The sequence below is a fragment of the Dermacentor albipictus genome, chromosome 7 (genome assembly GCF_038994185.2).
Source record: "Dermacentor albipictus isolate Rhodes 1998 colony chromosome 7, USDA_Dalb.pri_finalv2, whole genome shotgun sequence".
In the NCBI taxonomy this organism is placed as follows: Eukaryota; Metazoa; Arthropoda; class Arachnida; order Ixodida; family Ixodidae; genus Dermacentor; species Dermacentor albipictus.
Window position 1 is genome coordinate 34747617 of NC_091827.1, and position 18452 is coordinate 34766068.

At 44.5% G+C, this 18452-nt stretch overlaps 1 protein-coding gene across 1 annotated transcript in view; it reads left to right on the forward strand.

The window, feature by feature from the left end:
* Positions 1-18452, forward strand: part of LOC139047813 (titin-like) — an 86740-nt gene that overhangs the window by 34272 nt on the left and 34016 nt on the right. The window contains exons 37-49 of the mRNA XM_070521947.1: positions 763-900; positions 3780-4046; positions 4806-4952; positions 5932-6168; positions 7648-7860; positions 8775-8867; positions 11304-11468; positions 12859-13026; positions 13660-13929; positions 14259-14555; positions 15537-15815; positions 16410-16715; positions 17454-17726. Of these exons, the coding sequence (XP_070378048.1) occupies positions 763-900; positions 3780-4046; positions 4806-4952; positions 5932-6168; positions 7648-7860; positions 8775-8867; positions 11304-11468; positions 12859-13026; positions 13660-13929; positions 14259-14555; positions 15537-15815; positions 16410-16715; positions 17454-17726 (2853 nt within the window). The remainder of the gene's footprint in view (positions 1-762; positions 901-3779; positions 4047-4805; positions 4953-5931; positions 6169-7647; positions 7861-8774; positions 8868-11303; positions 11469-12858; positions 13027-13659; positions 13930-14258; positions 14556-15536; positions 15816-16409; positions 16716-17453; positions 17727-18452) is intronic.

An 18452-nucleotide genomic window follows, 5' to 3' on the forward strand; every position in this document is an offset into this window, starting at 1 on the left:
CTAACTGGCCTTTACATCTTATTGATAGGCTGTATATAGTGTGAAACAGTGTCGCCTAACTAAATATGTGGAATCAAGCATTGCCAGCTAATAACGAACTAAGTACAGTAAGGAGTGTGCACACAGTATGCAATAAAGGTACAGCAAATATTGAGAGACCCTTAAAGTAAGTGTGAGATGAAAACAGCCTTTCATTTCTCTTGATTTTCATGTTGGTCGCAAGTGATTCGTGATTACAACAGGTGCGATAGCCCTTTTCGCAGCGTAGCAATTAATGCCTGCCAATTCCATGCTGATATTACAGTGCTTCTGTTTTGTGAGACCTCAAATTTGCAATGGTCTTCAGCATGATTACCTTTCTTTCTTTTTTACGTGTCATGTTGCTCTCATTCTGGCATTCTAAAGCAAAACTGTGGCAAATAAATCACTAATTGTGCCCATACAGTATAGAGTCGTTAATATACATATCTCATTAGTATACGAGCACTCATAGCCTAAACGTGGCTTGACATCTGGGAGATTAACCTTTTGCTTAGAGATATCTGCATTAGTCATCGTAGAAGGCGCAATTTTGTTCCATGAAAAAGAAGAAACGCTTAAGCTATACTGGCTTAAATACTAATAAGGTGTTTTGCCTAAGAGTAAACAACCCATACATTCCTCTCTGTGTATGTTGTTTCTGTTTAAAAATCACTCCGTTAAGCGTTCTTCTCCTGTTAAGCAGCATTTGGATAACGTTTCTTTCTCGTTTTTTCCTTGTAGGATGAACAAAGCATGCAGTTCTGGCTTGGCCTAGAATCTCTTCACGTGTGGATCAGCGATTTGCAGAGGCTGCTGAGCGTCCACCTCGATGCACTCAGCAACCCTGTTGCGCTCCAAGACCTGCTTCAGGAGCTGAGGGTGAGTTTTACGGAGCCTGTGACTTTCTTTTTTTTAATATGTTTTCTATCAACTTCTGTCCGCACAAGCGTACTGCAAAGTACACTAGATTCTAGATTCCCGCACAAAGTAAACGTTAAACGTGCTTGGCAGTTCGCGGTCATCCTATCCATGCTTTCTTGCATAGTAGCCATTTATTAGCACCGTCAATTGTGTAGACTCGTCAACATGCCGTAACTGTGTCACCAACTCCTCCGTCTTTTGGATTGGCCCAGTACACTGTTTGTGAGAGTGCACAGGATGGGGGGAGGGGGGAGAGTAGTAGGAATACAGGTGTGGTGCTGCCAGCGAAGTTTCTTGCTCAGTTTTTTTGTTCTTTCGGTAACTGAAGAGTGCTGCAAAAAATGCTGTGGCAAAGGGATGCAGAAAGGCATAGTAGGCTCACTGACCTGGAGAGGCAAAGCAGAAGAGTGGGTCTAAAAATTAATCTGCAGAAAACTAAAGTAATGTTTAACAGTCTCGGAAGAGAACAGCAGTTTACGATAGGTAGCGAGGCACTGGAAGTGGTAAGGGAATACATCTACTTAGGGCAGGTAGTGACCGCGGATCCGGATCATGAGACTGAAATCATCAGAAGAATAAGAATGGGCTGGGGTGCATTTGGCAGGCATTCTCAGATCATGAACAGCAGGTTTCCATTATCCCTCAAGAAAAAAGTGTATAATAGCTGTGTCTTACCAGCACTCACCTATGGGGCGGAAACCTGGAGGCTTACGAAAAGGGTTCTACTTAGATTGAGGACAACGCAATGAGCTATGGAAAGAAGAATGATGGGTGTAACGTTAAGGGTTAAGAAAAGAGCAGATTGGGTGAGGGAACAAATGCGAGTTAATGACATCTTAGTTGAAATGGGCAGGACATGTAATGAGGAGGGAAGATAACCGATGGTCATTAAGTGTTACGGAGTGGATTCCAAGGAAAGGGAAGCGTAGCAGGGGGCGGCAGAAAGTTAGGTGGGCAGATGAAATTAAGAAGTTTGCAGGGACGACATGGCCACAATTAGTACATGACCGGGGTAGTTGGAGAAGTGTGGGAGAGGCCTTTGCCCTGCAGTGGGCGTAACCAGAATGATGATGATGATGGTGGTGGTGGTGGTGTGGTGATGATGATGATAGTAGGCAGAGTGGCGATGGTAGTTTATATATTACGGCGTACTTGAGCACTGCACCTACAGTTTTCTTGTAGAATCACGTGATACCAAGTGCCTTATTCACTCATAAATAGGTTCAACACGAATGTAGGTCGAACTAACGCCCCTGCATACACGTTTCCGCCGACCAGGTTAAGCACCGCCAACCTGCCCTCCTCCTCCATGCTCCTCTCCCACTCACCCCCTAACTTCCGGCAGCAAGCGGAACTTACGTAGCTGCAGCTTCCTGGTACGAGTGGAAGTGACGCTTTGTTTTTTAGCGTTGTTTACTTTTGCATCGTTGGAAAGGCTTTAATTGGACGAGCTGTGGTTGAAACTGTGAATGCGATTCCATCCAAGAACCACCGCCTACTGTAACCAGCGATCTGCTCGTGTTCGCTGCTTCGCGTCAACCTGCGATGGGTTGTGGCACGAGCGACAACGTACAGTGGAATGTAGTGCCTAGGCGCTTGGAGACCACTGCCGTTTTTCGTGCATTTGGAAAAGAGCGACCGCGAACTGCTACTTCAGCGGAATACACAGCTTGCCACCTTTGCATTCTGCTTATGGTGACTGCCACAGCTCTGCTAAGCACGCGCGGGCGTCTCAGCATCGTCCAACGGCAGCAGTCAACGCGGAAATTCCCGCAGCACAACTCCAGGAAGCGGGAACGCTGGAACCGGAAATTTTTTAACCAGAAATGCTGGAACTGGAAATACCGGAATCGGATTTGGTGTGAGGGGAAAAGGCGGCCACAACAAAGGTTGTCGCTACTTAAGAAAGCAGCGGTGGCGCGTGGATGTAGGGGCTTTAGGTCGAACTGCCTCTGTATTGAACTAGTGGAGAAAGAAAAAAATATGTAATTCATGTATAGCGAGAGCTGACAGACCGCACCCAGTCAGCGTCTTGGGAAGACCCCCGAGCAGAAGGAGACAGACTGACCAGATAGAACATCACAAAGATGTACCAACAAGCCAGAATAACATTCCCATCACCACACAAGAACCTAAACAGGGTGCAAGCAGTGGTCCTACGCCAACTACAAACAAACACCTTCCTTAACCCGTTTCACCTTTTTGATCTACTTTATGGCTGTGACTGTTTAGTGAATGTTTTGTTGAGCTGAAAGGTGCACTCAATAACTAACTCTGAAACAAATGTGTGTATGATATGTTGGCTTCAGGCTATTATTTTTTTATCATTGTTATTATTAGTTTCTGCAAGAGTTCCATAAGTTGCATTTGCTCTTATTATTTAGGCCTCTTTCGAATGAAGCAGAAATACAAGTTCCTTCTCTTTATAAATGCATGGTAATATACCTCCCCTCCCCTCTCATCCTTTTGCTATCTGCTACATTAAACGATAATGATTAAAAGAAACCTGCACAAATTTGCTGCAGAATGTTCATCTTGTCTTTCAGCAACAAGCCTCATGCTTACTGAGTTCATTGTAATTGCTCTGTAGCACTCACACATGCTCTTTAGTACTTGCACAATGTGCAGAAGGAATGGCCGTCTTTTTATATACACTACTGAAAGCGATGGCACTGTCTTGTCTTTGTGATGTCACATTATACAGCTCACTTACATGATATACAAACAGGCATGCAAGGAAATAGCTGGTCTGGTTTGACATGAATTGCTCTCAAGGTGCCGGTCGTCCCTTCGTGCTTATCCATCTGACCGATCTCGTGTTGCGCTTCACCACGCAGCAACTTGTGGCTGAAACTGCATCTCGGGAAGCTCAACTGGCAGACCTGGAGGCCCAGTCGCGGCTCCTATCACCCGAGGCCAACCGAGAGGCCCTGGAGAGGTTTGCCCTCCTCCAAAGTGAACTTGGCAATGTGTATAGCCTCTTGGAAGAACGTGCCCGTGCAATCGAGGACCGTCTCCAGGCAGTCGAGCGAGATAGGAAGGAACAAGAACAGTTGCTGACCTCCAGCAGTGAGGAAACCCTCCCAAGACGGCAGTTCATTCAGGTATTGCTTTCACTTTATTAACTGCGTGAGGTGCATGCTAGTCCACCGCATTCTTCAGGACACTGCTAGTTTATAAGAGCAGATACTTGGGCAAGTTGGTACAGTTACGGGATGGAAATAAAGAGCATAAATTTTACGCAAACTGTAGGCAGAAAAGATGCAAGTCAGTGCTTGTATGTGTCTTCTTTGCCAATGGTCTGCGTAAACGTTGCACTGTTTATTCCCATCATGCAGTCCACACATTTTGGAAACTCCGTCTATTCTAAACGCCAAAGAAGGTCACCTTATATAAGGAGAAGGAGCACCATGTTAGCTACAAGTGCATTTAGCCTTGCCATGCCAGTGGTTGCTCCACCCGGGCGTCTGCTTTTTGACCTGTGTGGGTGCTAAACATGGCACAATGCTAGTTCTGGCATACGAGCATGGCAGATGTCACTAACCCTACCAAGAGAGATCAATAAGGCAACTAGATGAAGCAAAGGTAGGACGCCTTCACTCCACCAAGCCTACCCCGCACACGCTGACCAGTCCTGCTACATAACGCGATTGGTGACAGTTAGGTAGTAATTTTAAAGATCACCACTCACTGAACAAACCAGTGTCCATAATAAACACCTTATATGAAAGACCACATCGAGGCAGCAGGTTAGAAGGGTACGGGTGAAAAAGCACAGGTGAGACTGACCTCGAGATTCCATGTTCTCAGTGCTCATAACCACATTTTTTCAGACAAAAAGAGTTTTCTGTGTCTTTCTTCAGGAACTGAACCAGTCTTTGCAAGACCATGAGTGTGCCGTGCTCAAGCTACTGAGAAGCCCAGAATCGGTGCCCCAGCAGGACACCGAAGACACTCCTACGACCGAACAAGTCCTGCAAGAAGTGCACCGTGCCAGGCAGCCCTCCACAGTAAGCAGATTTTTCTCACTATAGGCAGTTTGTCATGGCACTTGAATAAGCCGTCACAGCATACATGAATGGACAATGAATTTTTCTGGCTTCAATATTTCTAAGCAGAATGGCTATCTGACAGGTTAGTCAAAGTGTACGGTTGAAATGCAGCGCAAGACTGCAAGGAAGAAAAGTTAGAAAGCACATATTAATACAAACCAATGTTCCAACTTTTGCTAGCGTTTTGTAACGCCCTCACCCTATTTATCTTTGTAAGCACAGTTTTGTTAAACATAGGTCATACCTGTGCGAACACATGTTCACGTGTTTGCCAGTGTTTCTTGTCTAATAAGATTTAAGCTGGCAATTTGGCATTTCTCTCTGCAATTCTTCCAACTTGCTTTCTGCTTTTTCATTATTGCATTTTGTGCTTCTATGCTGTATTTTAGTCACGTAAAACCTTTAGAGACATAGATTGCTTGAATTATCGTGGACATCACATGCTTTCACGTGGTAGGATGCAGTAGCTGTAGCGTTGCTCGCCTCGTAGAAGAATGAAATATGATTAACAAGATGAGCAAGTGTTTCTTGCTGCAAATAAAGTTCCAAGGTGCCACGCAGCCACTGTTACAGTCATGAGCAATACAAGAGGGAGCACACCGAATTCGTTCCTAAGCAAGAATTACTCGTGACGTGTGGATTACAATCTGACATGTTTAACAGGAAGTACCTTTCCCGTTTGACATTTAGTCGGCACCACTGTTGGGGGGAATGTTCATCCAGCCACTACAGCCTCCTAAAAGCAATTTGTGTGTTCCCTTTGATATTGTTACGTAGGAACTCGAAAGGGTCGGCCTCACAGAAAGAGTTTGCCTTCACATTACGTTCTTGTTTGCTTTATAGTCTTACAACAAATTTCACAGGGAGAATAGCCATAGGTAGGTGCACCATTGGCTTCTGGAATAAAACTAACCTGTGTTCTGTACTTTTTTGAAAGGACACAGCTACGCCATCTTCTTGGCTCGACGAAGCGCCTTCGGACTCAAGCCCAGAGTCCTTACACAACACGTGGACTGAGATTGTCTCCAACCTGCGTGAGTTAGAAGAAGACCCTAGCATCGAGCCACAGAGGTTCCGCATCATTTACCTGCGCATCATTCACCTCATCATCATCTGGCGAAAGTTCGCAAGGAGTGCGCTGTCAGAACCTGCAGACTTTCAAGAATCATTGGAGGTGAGATTTCTTGCATCTTGCTTCGAGAAGCTGAGCTACATTAGCCCTTCGGCTGATTGAAATGCAGTCTGTTCACCTGTGGCACTCTGAACACAGCCTCACGATACCACACTCAAACACTGGCTGCTCATTATTCCTTTGCTCCCCGACGAATTTCATCTCGGTAATAAGGCGCAAAAAGAAATCTATGCCAAATATCTGGTGCGCTTTAAATAACACCATGGTCACTAAAACCATCATTATTTGTCTGTAATGGCAAGAAGCCAACTATAGTTATTCTTGTAGATCAAGTGCTGTCAAAGGTCAAAAGTTCCTTTTGGGCATCTGCTCATAATATATGAACTTGCTGAGGTGCCCTGAAGATGTTATCACTTTCTATGTTCCAAATTGTTCAGCTATTAATGTGGTTCCCAAGTGAAAGGAACACTGCACACATCCTGTGTACCGGTACTGTGCTACATTCATTTGTGCAGCAAACTCTATCTATCACTTATGGCGCACCGCCCAGCCCAACATCTTGTCCTAGTTGGTATGGCCAGTTTATTTACAAGGTGTAGTGTCAACACAATCGGAGCACAATTAATTTCATTCAGTTCAGCTGGTGTTCTGTGAACTGGAAGACGTTTACGTACCGTCAGCGTAAGTTCAAACATGTATAGAAGAAACATGTACAGGAAAAAGGCGGCTGAAATGCATTGTTGTTGTTTTTATGTGCGCTTTCAATTGCAACAATGCCTCAATTCAAGCATAAAAATACACATTTGTGACTACACTGCTCTTAGAAACAGGGTTAAATTACATACCACGCTTGAATTAAATTACATTCTAGAGGTGTTCTCGTTAGCTTTTTTTTTTCTTGTTTGTTTTGGAATTCATGCTTATGGTGCTTATGGTACTTTTCATGAAGGGATGAGGTGCAGCTAATAAATGGTGTTATATCAAACCTCAATATAACGAACACAGATATATTCTGTGTTCTAATTCTTGGCCTGGTCCTACTCGTTCTCTTCCTTTAAACTTATTCTTGGCGGCCATTGAATAGTTTTGGTTTGTGTTGGTTTGTATTGTTCGTATTACCTGTATTACTTACTATTGTCATTTCTCTGCCTTTCACACCCACTCCTGCAATAGCCCGATCGAGCTGTAGTATGTACAAATAAATAAATAAATAAATAAAATAAAAATAAAACGGTTCTTGCTGATGTCAGAGTGTAGCAAATATGTTTGCTTGTAACAAAGATCGGATATAACAAAGATATTTTTTGTCGGACCCAACTTTGTTATATTGATGTTCAACTGTACTTAGTTCTGAATCGAACAGTGGCCAGTAAGACGTCAAGCGAAGGTGTTGTGCACAGGAGCTAAACTGTAAGATTGAAACAGCGGGGTCCGCCAGCAATCCACAGCATTCTTGCAGTGTCCTGCGTCACTGTCACATGCATTTCCGACTCACGTGTTGCTGTTTCCTGTCCTCTGCAGCCGTTGGATGGTCAGCTTGTCGAAGTGTTGAGGATCGTGAGAAGGCTTCCGGGCTTGGTGCTGAGCCACGGGTCACGTCTTCCTTCTGAAGAACAGGCTGCGCTTAACCAAGCCGGGAACGAGCTCGTCGCCTACATCGAGAGTGCGGAACCCGAGATGAGGGACATGATCAGCGCACGTCTCGCTCTTCAGCAGGACACACGTAAACTTGAGGTGTGTGTGCATTTGTGCAGCAAAAAGCAAGCCACAGATTTTTCACTGTGCGGTGATCGCGCTCATTTATTTATTTCTTTATTTTTCTCACTTATGTTTTGAGACCTTTTACTTTGGAGAATGCCTTCGGTATGCTCATGTCCGTTCTACGAATTGGCACATATGTTATGGTTAAGCATCACAGTGTGCCGAAGAAGTCTATGTGATTCGTCCCTGCTCATTTCACCAGAATGATTTAATAATGTCTTTGATATCAGTGTTGCAGTACGAGGACGTAGGCCCGCCGTAGCAGCTGAGTGACTGTGACATTCTTCCTACTGAGCTCAAGGTTGCGGGTTCAAATCTCATTCACAGCTGGCCACATTCTGATGGGGGCTTAATGCAAATGTGATTTTTTTTACCGTGGTTTGGGTGCACATTAAAAAATACCAGGTAGTCAAAATTAATTCAGAGAACCCCCCCAATTGGAGGTCCCTAATGGCACATTGTGGAGCTTCATGACAGTGAAACCCCACAATGTTTATTTAAATTTACTATAATGGTACATCTAAGAACCGGCTGCCATTGAATTGGTGTGTAGTCATATTAGAGTCTTTTTGTTTCTCTTTTTGTTTTTGTGAGTAATGGTTAATTGTTGTTTCACCCTAACTACCCAACATCATGCACAGTTTCACTTACTACTTTGATCACAAACATTGCATGCGTCATGCTGCATGTTTGATCTGAGCTGCTGCTGTCCTGTGTTTGGAGTTCCAATGGCACTTGTCAGCTTTTTAAATACAAAATGGACTCGAGCATACTTCACTACAAGTTTACTTTAATTTCCTCATTTTCACTCACTGTTAACACAGCTGAGCTCTACTGAGCACCCAATGGCCAGTAAATATGCCCCGCAATTTTTTTTTTTTTTTCAGGAACAAGCTTCTCGCCTGCTTCAGAAGGTCGACCAGGAGCTGGCACCAGAGCTGGATCGCATTCATGAAGGAGACCCCGACTGGATCAGAAAGGTAAGCACACACGATAATGCGAAGCTGTCGTAGTGAAGCTTTTACTTAGAGCTGGAGCAATTGAAAAACAATTTTGGGCACAGATTCTACAATGTCACTGAATATTTTTTTAGGTGATGTAGAGCCATAATCTCTCCCAATCACTTTCGGAGATACTTTCACATGACATGGCGTCGGATGCAATGCTTCACTGGGGCTACAAGCCTGCTGGCTTAGCCAATCAGCGTCCAGTGATAGAGACACAGTCGACTTCCGTTAATTCAACCCTGACAGTACAGACGAAACTGGTCGAATTATCCGTCGGGTCGTATTAAACAAAAGATAAAGAAAATGCTGAAGCGTGCATTAACTCTCTTGTTGTATTTGCCTTTAAAGTTAGCTTTGTGACAACACAGCAGCGGTGTTCTGAAGTGAAGCATACCAAACGAGGAAAAATTGTAATTGCTGCGGGACGTAGCACATGTTCCTTAATTTACATCACAGCAAGAGCACCGAGGCACCTCATAATTTTACTGGCAGGCCTTTAGAGTTTTAAATAGATCCCTGCTGTTTAGTTGGCCCCCAAATGTCCCCTAAACTTTCACTGTTCTTTTCATCTTACCGCCTCCCTTTTCGCTAGCTTTCCCAAAACACAGATGATTTTTCTCCACTTCTTGGTGCACGGCGCGTGTGTGCGCGTATAAATTAAGAAACTCGTACCAGGCCCCATTAACAGTCTCGTATACGGCACATGCATGCTGGGCAAAAGGAGGGCTCGAATCGCCACAGGGCACGTCAGAAACAGCTCTGAATGGCTGCCAGTATACTAATGTAGTGTCAAAGTACTTGTACTGTGACCGGAGATGGTGCATGCACACGTGTATAATTAAGAAATGCATACTATGTCCCATGACACCTTTCTATTTTTGGTATGCTTCATCGCATGACACCAGCCTTTCTGCACGTTGGCAGTTTCAAGATGCAAGTAAGCCAACTAACCAAGTTGTCCATTCTGTTATGGCTGTAGTGCGGCGCAGCTGATCAGTCCAAGTTGGAATTATCTGGCAACAGCCAATTTGGAAATCAAAATAATGGAAGCTTGGGCCCATAGAAATGTATGGACGCCTACCGGGACCTTTGGTAGCAATCGAATTAAGAGGGCGCTTTAGCTCGGGTGCTCCTATCTAAATGCATGTAAATGGAGAATCCGTATTTCTCAGCAACCACTGCACCAAATTCGATGAGGTTTGTTGCATTTAAAAGAAAAACTTAAAATCTAGTGACAGTTGGTTTTGAATATTGATTTAGATTGTCAATTTTTTATTAAAGATTGGCAAAAATCTCAAATTTTCAGAAATTAGAACTATCAAGCTTACAACTCTGTAACTCATAAACGAAAAACATTAGTACAATTATGTGAATTGCGTCTAATAGCACAGCTAAGGCGGACAAAATTGATATGCTATACATGAATCTGAAAATATTTAGGAATATGGAAATACAGCTTTTGCGGAACCCTTGTACACAATGTAACAAATTCATGTAAGGTATCAATTGACATATCGAATTTGTCCGCTTTCAATTATCTAATGGGTGCCATTTACAGAGCCACAATATCTGTTCTTGAGGCAGAGCTATTAATTTGTAAACTTTGTGCTTCTATTTTTCTTGAACTGCCAAATTTTTGAAAATTCTTTTAACAATATGCAGGCCCTAAATTGAAATTCTGCTCCCAACAGTCACTAGAATTTTACTTTCTCTCTCAAATATAGCAGATTTCTTTAAAATTGGCCCAGGGGTTGTCTCATAAAAGCACTTCTGCATTTTACATGTATTTGAATAGGCCGCGTCAGAGTTTGGCCTGAACTAAAGCTCCCTCTTCAATGAAAAATCTAATTAACTGAAGTTGAATTAACGGAAGTCTACTGTATATCTGAAGTAATTGACCAAGATTACTGTTCGTGTTTTGTCATCACGTATAACGTTCTAGCTGTCATAAAGTGACGTAAAATGACATAAAATGACATGTCTCTGTCATAGAATGACTGAAAAGGTGCAGAAAACTGATGCAGCATTCCTGTTGAATAACTTTTAGCGGTAACATTTTTAGTGTGCACAAATTGAAAAACAGCCAGAGGGACGTGACGTTAAGGCCACTTTTGTGCCGCCTATTGTCGAGTCCATAAACAAAACCAGCAACAGAAATTCTGTAATTTCAGTGGTCTCCCTTCATTTTACAGAGCAAAACTACAATGTAATCAATGAAGAATACGCAATACATGCTAATAAAGCCTTAAATACATAGCCACTTTGATGTCATGAGAACTTGATGTTGTGCCACACAGTGTTCAAATATATTATCAAAGTATGTTGAAGTTCTTCCTCCCAAGTGCATAGCTCATTTAGGAAAACATCTTTTTTCTTCTGTGCTCATGTTTGATTAACACCTTTTTACAGGTGGAAGCCTGGATTGAAGCACTGTGCTCAGCACGGGCCGAAGTGCGGGAGCTGACGAGGACCACCGTGCCGTCTGCACCCGAAGACACCGATGTTGCCAGTCGCACACCTGCTGTGGCGAGCCTTGCACAGTGCTCGCACAGGCTGCACATACTATGGTGCCAGGTATGTGTGGCACATAAGGAAATTATTTGCTTTTCAACTGTGACAGATTTCATGGGCTCATTTTTGTGGCATAGAGTGATGCATGACATTATGAATGTAACCAATATCAGTCACCGCAGGCTGCACATGTGAGCCAGTTGGTGGTTTATCGGGGGTGAAGAAATGGCATGAACGCAGGACACAGTGCTGCATCCTGTGTCCTTTAACTGTTGTCCTGCATTCATGCCATTTCGTTACTGTAATATCAGCTGCAGACTGAAAATTATTTTTGTCATGGGGTGCTCCTTTTGTGCCGGTTATTTTCCATGATCCAGTGTTCATTTTATAACATCCGTTAATAGGCCTTCGAGCCAACCTTTAAGGAAAACATTCTAATCGTCTTCATAAGATCTGTGCTTTAGGTGCAAGTAGCTCAATCACTATTGGCTCAAGAAGGAACTAAGAAGGTCAGGGATGTCTCAGCAGTTATACAGAGCTTAGCACATAATTTGTTTATGTGCAGGATTGAGGAGCGGGACACTTAGCAATAATAGGAAATAGAAACACAGAACACTCTAGGTGATTGGCGGCCCACTTTTCAACAGCATATGTGCAGTCCTTGTCAAAAGAAACGGAGCCACTAGGTGCATGAGTGTTGCTGCTTCTTGTCTCTGTCATGTCGTACCTACAGAAGTATCAGCACTAGAAATCTCTGTCAGACGAGGGCAAGGGCTCGTCTCTCTCTCTGCCAAGCTTTTGAGCAACAAGACATGATGGTAGGCTGACTAGACATCCTGCATGTCAACTGCCATCATGCATGTAGTGACTTCATTCCTTTCGACAAAGGAAACAGCATTTCGAGACAAAATGCGAACTGAGTTACTGGTAGATTGTATCTCATAAAACCTGAGTCAGATCCAACAGTGTAGCTCAACTCGTCAATATATTGTGAATTCAGACAGCTAGGGGTGTTGTGTCGTGAAGTGAATGCCTTCTTGGGCAAGCGGCGCTAAGTGAGCGGCTGACACTTGCCTGCTTGCGTGATGTGTCCACATCATGTGTGTGCATAAGCCTTGGCAGAGTACTTGAGCAAAACCATAAATAAAGTTTCATCAGTTCTGTTCCACACATCACCTTTGCTGGCTTTGTTGCCTCAGAAGCTGCTGCGTACTCAACATCTTTGCTGCCGTCGTGCCCCACTCAACAAAACCACATTGCAGCTGTGCAACATCAAAACATAGAAACAGTGGATTACAAGTCTTCAAAATCAAAGGCAAATGTTACTAGAAACCAATAACGTACAAGTCTATGAAACCAAAGCTTACGCCTCTACAGACACGTCTTGTGATAATGTGCCCCAGAGATTTCATGTGGGAAGCAAAGTGGTGAGTCGTTAATTTCTTCTACGTAGTGTCAACTCCTGGTGCGTAGGGCCCTGAGACAACAGGCCCTGCAAAACAGGCTGGCGGGCTGCAAGGCAGCCGCCAAGGCACAGGAAACCTTCCTGGAACCCCTGATTGCTCCCTGGTCTCCGACGGGCAGCCCTCAGCAACTGAAGGACATTGAGGATTCCGTCAAGGTGAGCAGCCCACCATGTTGCTAGCTCTCCTTCTTTCCCCTAACAGCTACGTATCATTTTACTGTGATAAGCAGATAAGGAGCGCAATCGTTGCATTATACAAGTGCTAAGCTGTGGTTGGAAACTAGGAGGTTAACAATAAAGCTTGAGAAGCTAAGGACTACGCAACGTGCGATGGAACGAAAAATGATGCATAAATTAAAAGAGATGGCAAGACAGCAGTGTGGATTGAAGAGAAGATGATGGTAGCCGATATTCTAGTTGACATTAGAAGAAAAAAAAATGGAGCTGGGCAGGCTCCAGTGCGTAGGGCAGATGACCGTTGGTCTATTAGAGTTTACAGAATGGGTTGGGTGCCAAGAGAAGGAAAGTGCAGGCGAGGATGGTGGAAAATTAGGTGGTGTGATGGAATTAGGAAATTTGCATGCATAATATGGGGTCAGCTAGTGCAAGCTAGAGATTGCTGGGAGAGGCGCCTTCGTTCTGCAGTGGACATAAAATAAACTGATGATGACTGCTGAATGCACGTAAAGAAGCCCAGTGGTCGTGTTTTGCGTAGGGCCACCTACCCCATTCTGCTGTGTTTCACTGTATGTCTGCTCACGCGAGACTTCTTTGCTTTCTGTTGTTCAGGAGGCGCTACAGGAAGTCCAGTTCCTCGATGCTCTTGGAAAGCACCTCTCCAGCCAGAGTGATCAGTCCGCTGAGGCTCCAATGGAAGGTTCCCCAACAGACACGCTCGCCGAGGCGAGATTGGCCCAACTAAGATCTTCGGCTGTGGCGCTGAGAAAGCTCGAGGACGCTACGAGAGAGCAGCTCACTTGGATGCAGGAGCATCCACTCTGGGAGCCCAGTGCCCCTACATCCCTGGAGTCATTGGAGGAAGCGCTGCGATCTCTTGAGGTGTGTGTCTGCCTGTTTGCTTGTTTTTGTCTTTCCAGCACAAAGCCAGCATTCTCTTTATATTATCGTGAGCTGAGCAGTCCTGGTAACATTTTTTTCAGATAAAGTTGCCAGGTCACAGCCGAAAACACTCCAGCTTTATAAAGGTCACACTAAGTAATGTAATGGTAATGTTAATTAGTGACTTGGTAATAATAGAAATAATGGTAGCATAATGGTCAGAAGAGACGAAGGAAATGTACGACAAGAGTCACTGTCCTGTCAAAAACTTGTCCTTCTTTTCATACTACAGGACATTCACTTTACTAGGAGCCGCGATTCCTTTGCAGGACCTGGAATGCAAGGCTCGCATGCGAGTGCCCTACATCCAAAACCTTCAGGACCTGTCCAGGGAAGTCGTGCTGGGGCCTCATGTGCCTCCGGAGCAGCAGCCAGCGGTGCTGTTGCTTGTCTGGCACGAGTACTGGATGCTCCTGACGAGGAGAACAGCTTGGCTGCGCCGTGAGGTAGCTCGCTTGCGTCGGACCAGGGAGGCGCTGGACAAAGCCAATGCCGCCATCACGACTGCTGAGAAGTTGCTCAAGGACAGCCAGCCACAGGCTAAACAACCAACAAGGACCATTGAAGTAAGTGGGATAGCCAGGAAAAAGAGCTGGCATAGTTCTTGTAAGCATAGTTTTCTACGAAAACTTCTAGAGGAAAATTTGGCGCCAGTGTTTATGAGAGCTACAAGCGTGGTAGATCAGTCAGTGCAGGGGTGGTGGGCAGTAAATATATTTGCTCAAGCTTTGTCGTTTAGCAGAATGCGATGTTGGGCCACTTGGCTCATGCTTGAAGTGTGGTTCTGGCGCAGCGAAACTAAGCGGAAAGGAGTTGATGCTCTTTCTGTCCCTTCTTCATTCCACTTAGTTTCGCTGCGCCAGAACCACATTTCATTTAAACTTCGTCCTTCCGGCTTCAGACAACATTGTGACTTTGCAAGCTGATCATTCCTAACAAAATATTGCACTATAAGTGCAATAATTTTCCCTGATTATGCATGCATGCATGCATGCATGCAGAGGCTTCTTGCCTTCATGTGTTTAGAAAAATATGAGTACGTCAGCATTTAAGGCAGTAAAGGCAGATAAAGCATAGTAAGTGAAGCCACAAGAACGTCTGAAGCCATAAACACAAAGATTAGACACATTCATATACTACCCATCATTCTGTTTGCACTTTTTGGGGAATAGCAAGCTGTTTGGGGGATAGTGAAGTACTTTCACCCATTTAGGCCTTTTTACTCACGTTTGCTAGTTAGCACGCTTACTCAGCCATTTCATGGTGACCACATGTAAACAGAAACCCAGTGCCCTGCTTGCGCTAGTGGTCCATCAAAGATTGAAGAAGAAAATAATACTTTGAGTCATTACAGTGTTTGTTAGATAAAATGATGAGATGAGAAAATTTGTAGGCATTAGGAGGGTTTGGTTGACACAAGATGGGGGTAACTGTAGGCCTCTGAGTGAAGCATTTGTCCTGTAGCAGATTTAAAACCAGTTAAAACAGATTGACTAGGATGACAATTGTTTTTTTCAAGACTTTGACGGCACTTGATTCCTTTCCAGGTGGCCAGACATGTGCACGAGGCAGAGAGGAGCCTGCAGATTGCTGCGGAAAAGCCATCGGGCGACACCGTTTCCCTCGAAAGCCTGGAAACGGACACCAGGAAACTGAGGCAGCGGCTTAACAAGCTGCAGGAAGGCCTGCAGAAAGCTCGTGCAAGCTGGTCAACTCTGGCCGACCATTCTGACCGAGATAACCTTGAAAAGGCAGTGGAAGAGCTGCTGAATGCAACAGAACAAGCGGCCCAGCGTCTTCCAACGACAGACCTCCCCATGCTTCAGGTATTAATAAGCAGTTCACATCAATTTTGAAGCCAGAATTAAAAAAGAAAAAAAAGTGACGACTTGGTTGGTGCCATTGCTTCTCTGCAGGCATTACTGGTTCCATGCATTGTGCGTATGTACGTATGCGTACACTTTCTGCATTAAAAACTGTGTGCCTTCTTTAGAAACTGGAATATGTTGACATTTTTTTGTCATTTTGCGCAAGCCTTTCATTGGACATAATGGCAACTCTGTGGCGTGTGTCGATTTTGTTAATTTCAAACTGTTATGTAAAGATCTGTCCAAGTGGAGGCTGGGGTCGGATTTGTTTTGGCAGTTCACGGAATCCTGAAAGGTGCAGAAACTTATATATATATGTATATATATCATTTTTTCATTGATGAGTATACATTAGATCTTCTGCCAGTAAGGGTAGAAGAGATAAATAAGATCCACGTGGCGTGCGGACTTGTGCGTTACACACGCGGGCCTGCACTGTCTTTTCATGTCCATTTCAAACATTCGGTTTTGTTTTTCTTGTGGAAGAAGGGCATTTTTTGTGCTTTTTCTTGTGTTCGGCATACTGACTTAAGTTCGTTCGTTGGCCCCCAGGCATGCAAGGAAGAAATGGAGGCCTGCAAGCCTGCCCTGCTGTCGGCTTTGTCGTCGTGCCCAGCTGCCGACGAAGAAGCGCGCCGGAGACTGTACGTCATCCTCAGCCGATGGCACATCATCATAGTGCTGCTGTTGAAGCAGCTCAGGTTGGCAAAGAGAAGGGCAGGCGAGCACGACCGTGCCATGGCGGCACATTGCGAGTTGAGACCTAGCATGGAAGCAACGCAGGCCGCTCTGAAGCAGGTCACTAGAGAGAAGCCCATGCTGCATCTGCACATTAGGTCCTGCTTGTACGTGATTAAGGTGAGTGAAGCTTCGGCTAAACGTAAGTCGAATTCCACCGATTGATCAGGAGTCACGATTTGAGTTTACAAGCAAATACAAAAAGACACTGCAATCAGCAGCTTTCCAGTGATAACACCCGTCACGTCACATTGAGCTGATGTGATAAGTGCGGTAACACGCAGTAACTCGTAATATCTTCAACTTGTCATTTCGCAGTTCACTGGCAGAGCTGTGAAGGCCATGTGAGACTACATTCAAGCTGTATGTCAATCCTCAATATACAAAACATGCATATTGCAGATTATCAAATATAGTGACGCAAATCCGAAACGCTTCTCACTGATATCAGCATGTAATGGTTATATGGCTATAACAAATATTGGATATAACAAAGTTATTTTTCTCTCAGATAAAACCTTGTTTAACAAGGTCAAAAAAGGTGTTGCAGCAACAATACTGCTTCACTATCAATATTGGAGCACGCTTTTTGTAGCAAGACTTAGTTTCTGTGTTATGTGCCTTTGCCAGAGTACTCTCGAATGAATACTGAAAGGCAAACAAGATTGCAGCTTTTAGCCAACAAAACAAACAGTGCTTTTTTAGCTAGGCAAAACTAGGTAATGATAAGTTCAAAGAAAGATTAGGCGTAGATCAGATTATTACACTATTGTTCTGCCACAAATTTTCCACAATATTTTATCCCTGCGATCCACATTCTCTGTTGTTCATTTCCCGACTCGTCTTCATCACTTTCAGTGGATCAGAGAAATGCTGAAGTCACAGAAGGCAGCTCTGGACAGCCTGGAGAAGAAGGGACAGGATGTTGCTGCGTTGCGCAAACAGCACGACGCAATGGAAAAAGAAGCCAGCAAGCGAAGCCAGAGCCTCGAAGGTGCCCTCGGGGAGGTCACCACTTTCGACAACTCCTTGGACGCAGTCGAGTCCTTCCTCACCCAGGCCGACGACTGTCTGCAGCGCTACTTGAACTGCTCGCCCGAGCTGTACGCCAGCTACCTGCCAGCACTCGAGGCAAGTGCTCTGTTGTTGTGGCATGCTCCTCTTGTACCACGCTAGCTCACAAATCTGAGTTTACTTACTCAAGCACTCGAGTACATTTGGAACAAACTGAAATATCGCACACTAGTAGGTACTGTCAGGAAGGAGTTACTGAACTGGCTTGAATGTTAAGTTATTAAAATTCTGAGGTCTTCCGTGCCAAAACCACGATCTGATTTTGAGGCATGCCGTAGTGGGGGACTCCGGATTAATTTCCACCACCCGGGGTTCTTTAACGTTTCCATAAATCTAAGTACACACGAGCATTCTTGCATTTCGCCCCGTAGAAATGTGGCTGCCGCGGCTGGGATCAAATTTGAAAGCGCAAGCTCAGCTGCGCAATGCCATAGCCCCTAAGCTACCGTGGCGGGTGGCTGAAATGTTATGTAATTCCATATATTAAGAGCGAGCAAGGTGCTATCTTTCTTAATAACTCAAGCATTTTCATTTAAAAATGCCGTTACAATGTTGGCATGACTTCATTATACGTGTTGCAACGGCAGTTAAACGTATGTAAAAGTTTGCACAACCCTGTGAACCAAAGCGAAACAATACATTAGCAAATAACTGGCAGGAGTGCCTGTAGGCTGTTCATTCATTGTCATTCATGATTACCTGAGTGGTTGTCCAGTGGCTGTGGTGTTCTGCTTGATCATAAGGTTGCAGGTGTGGACCCCAGCTGTGATGGGTGTGTTTTGA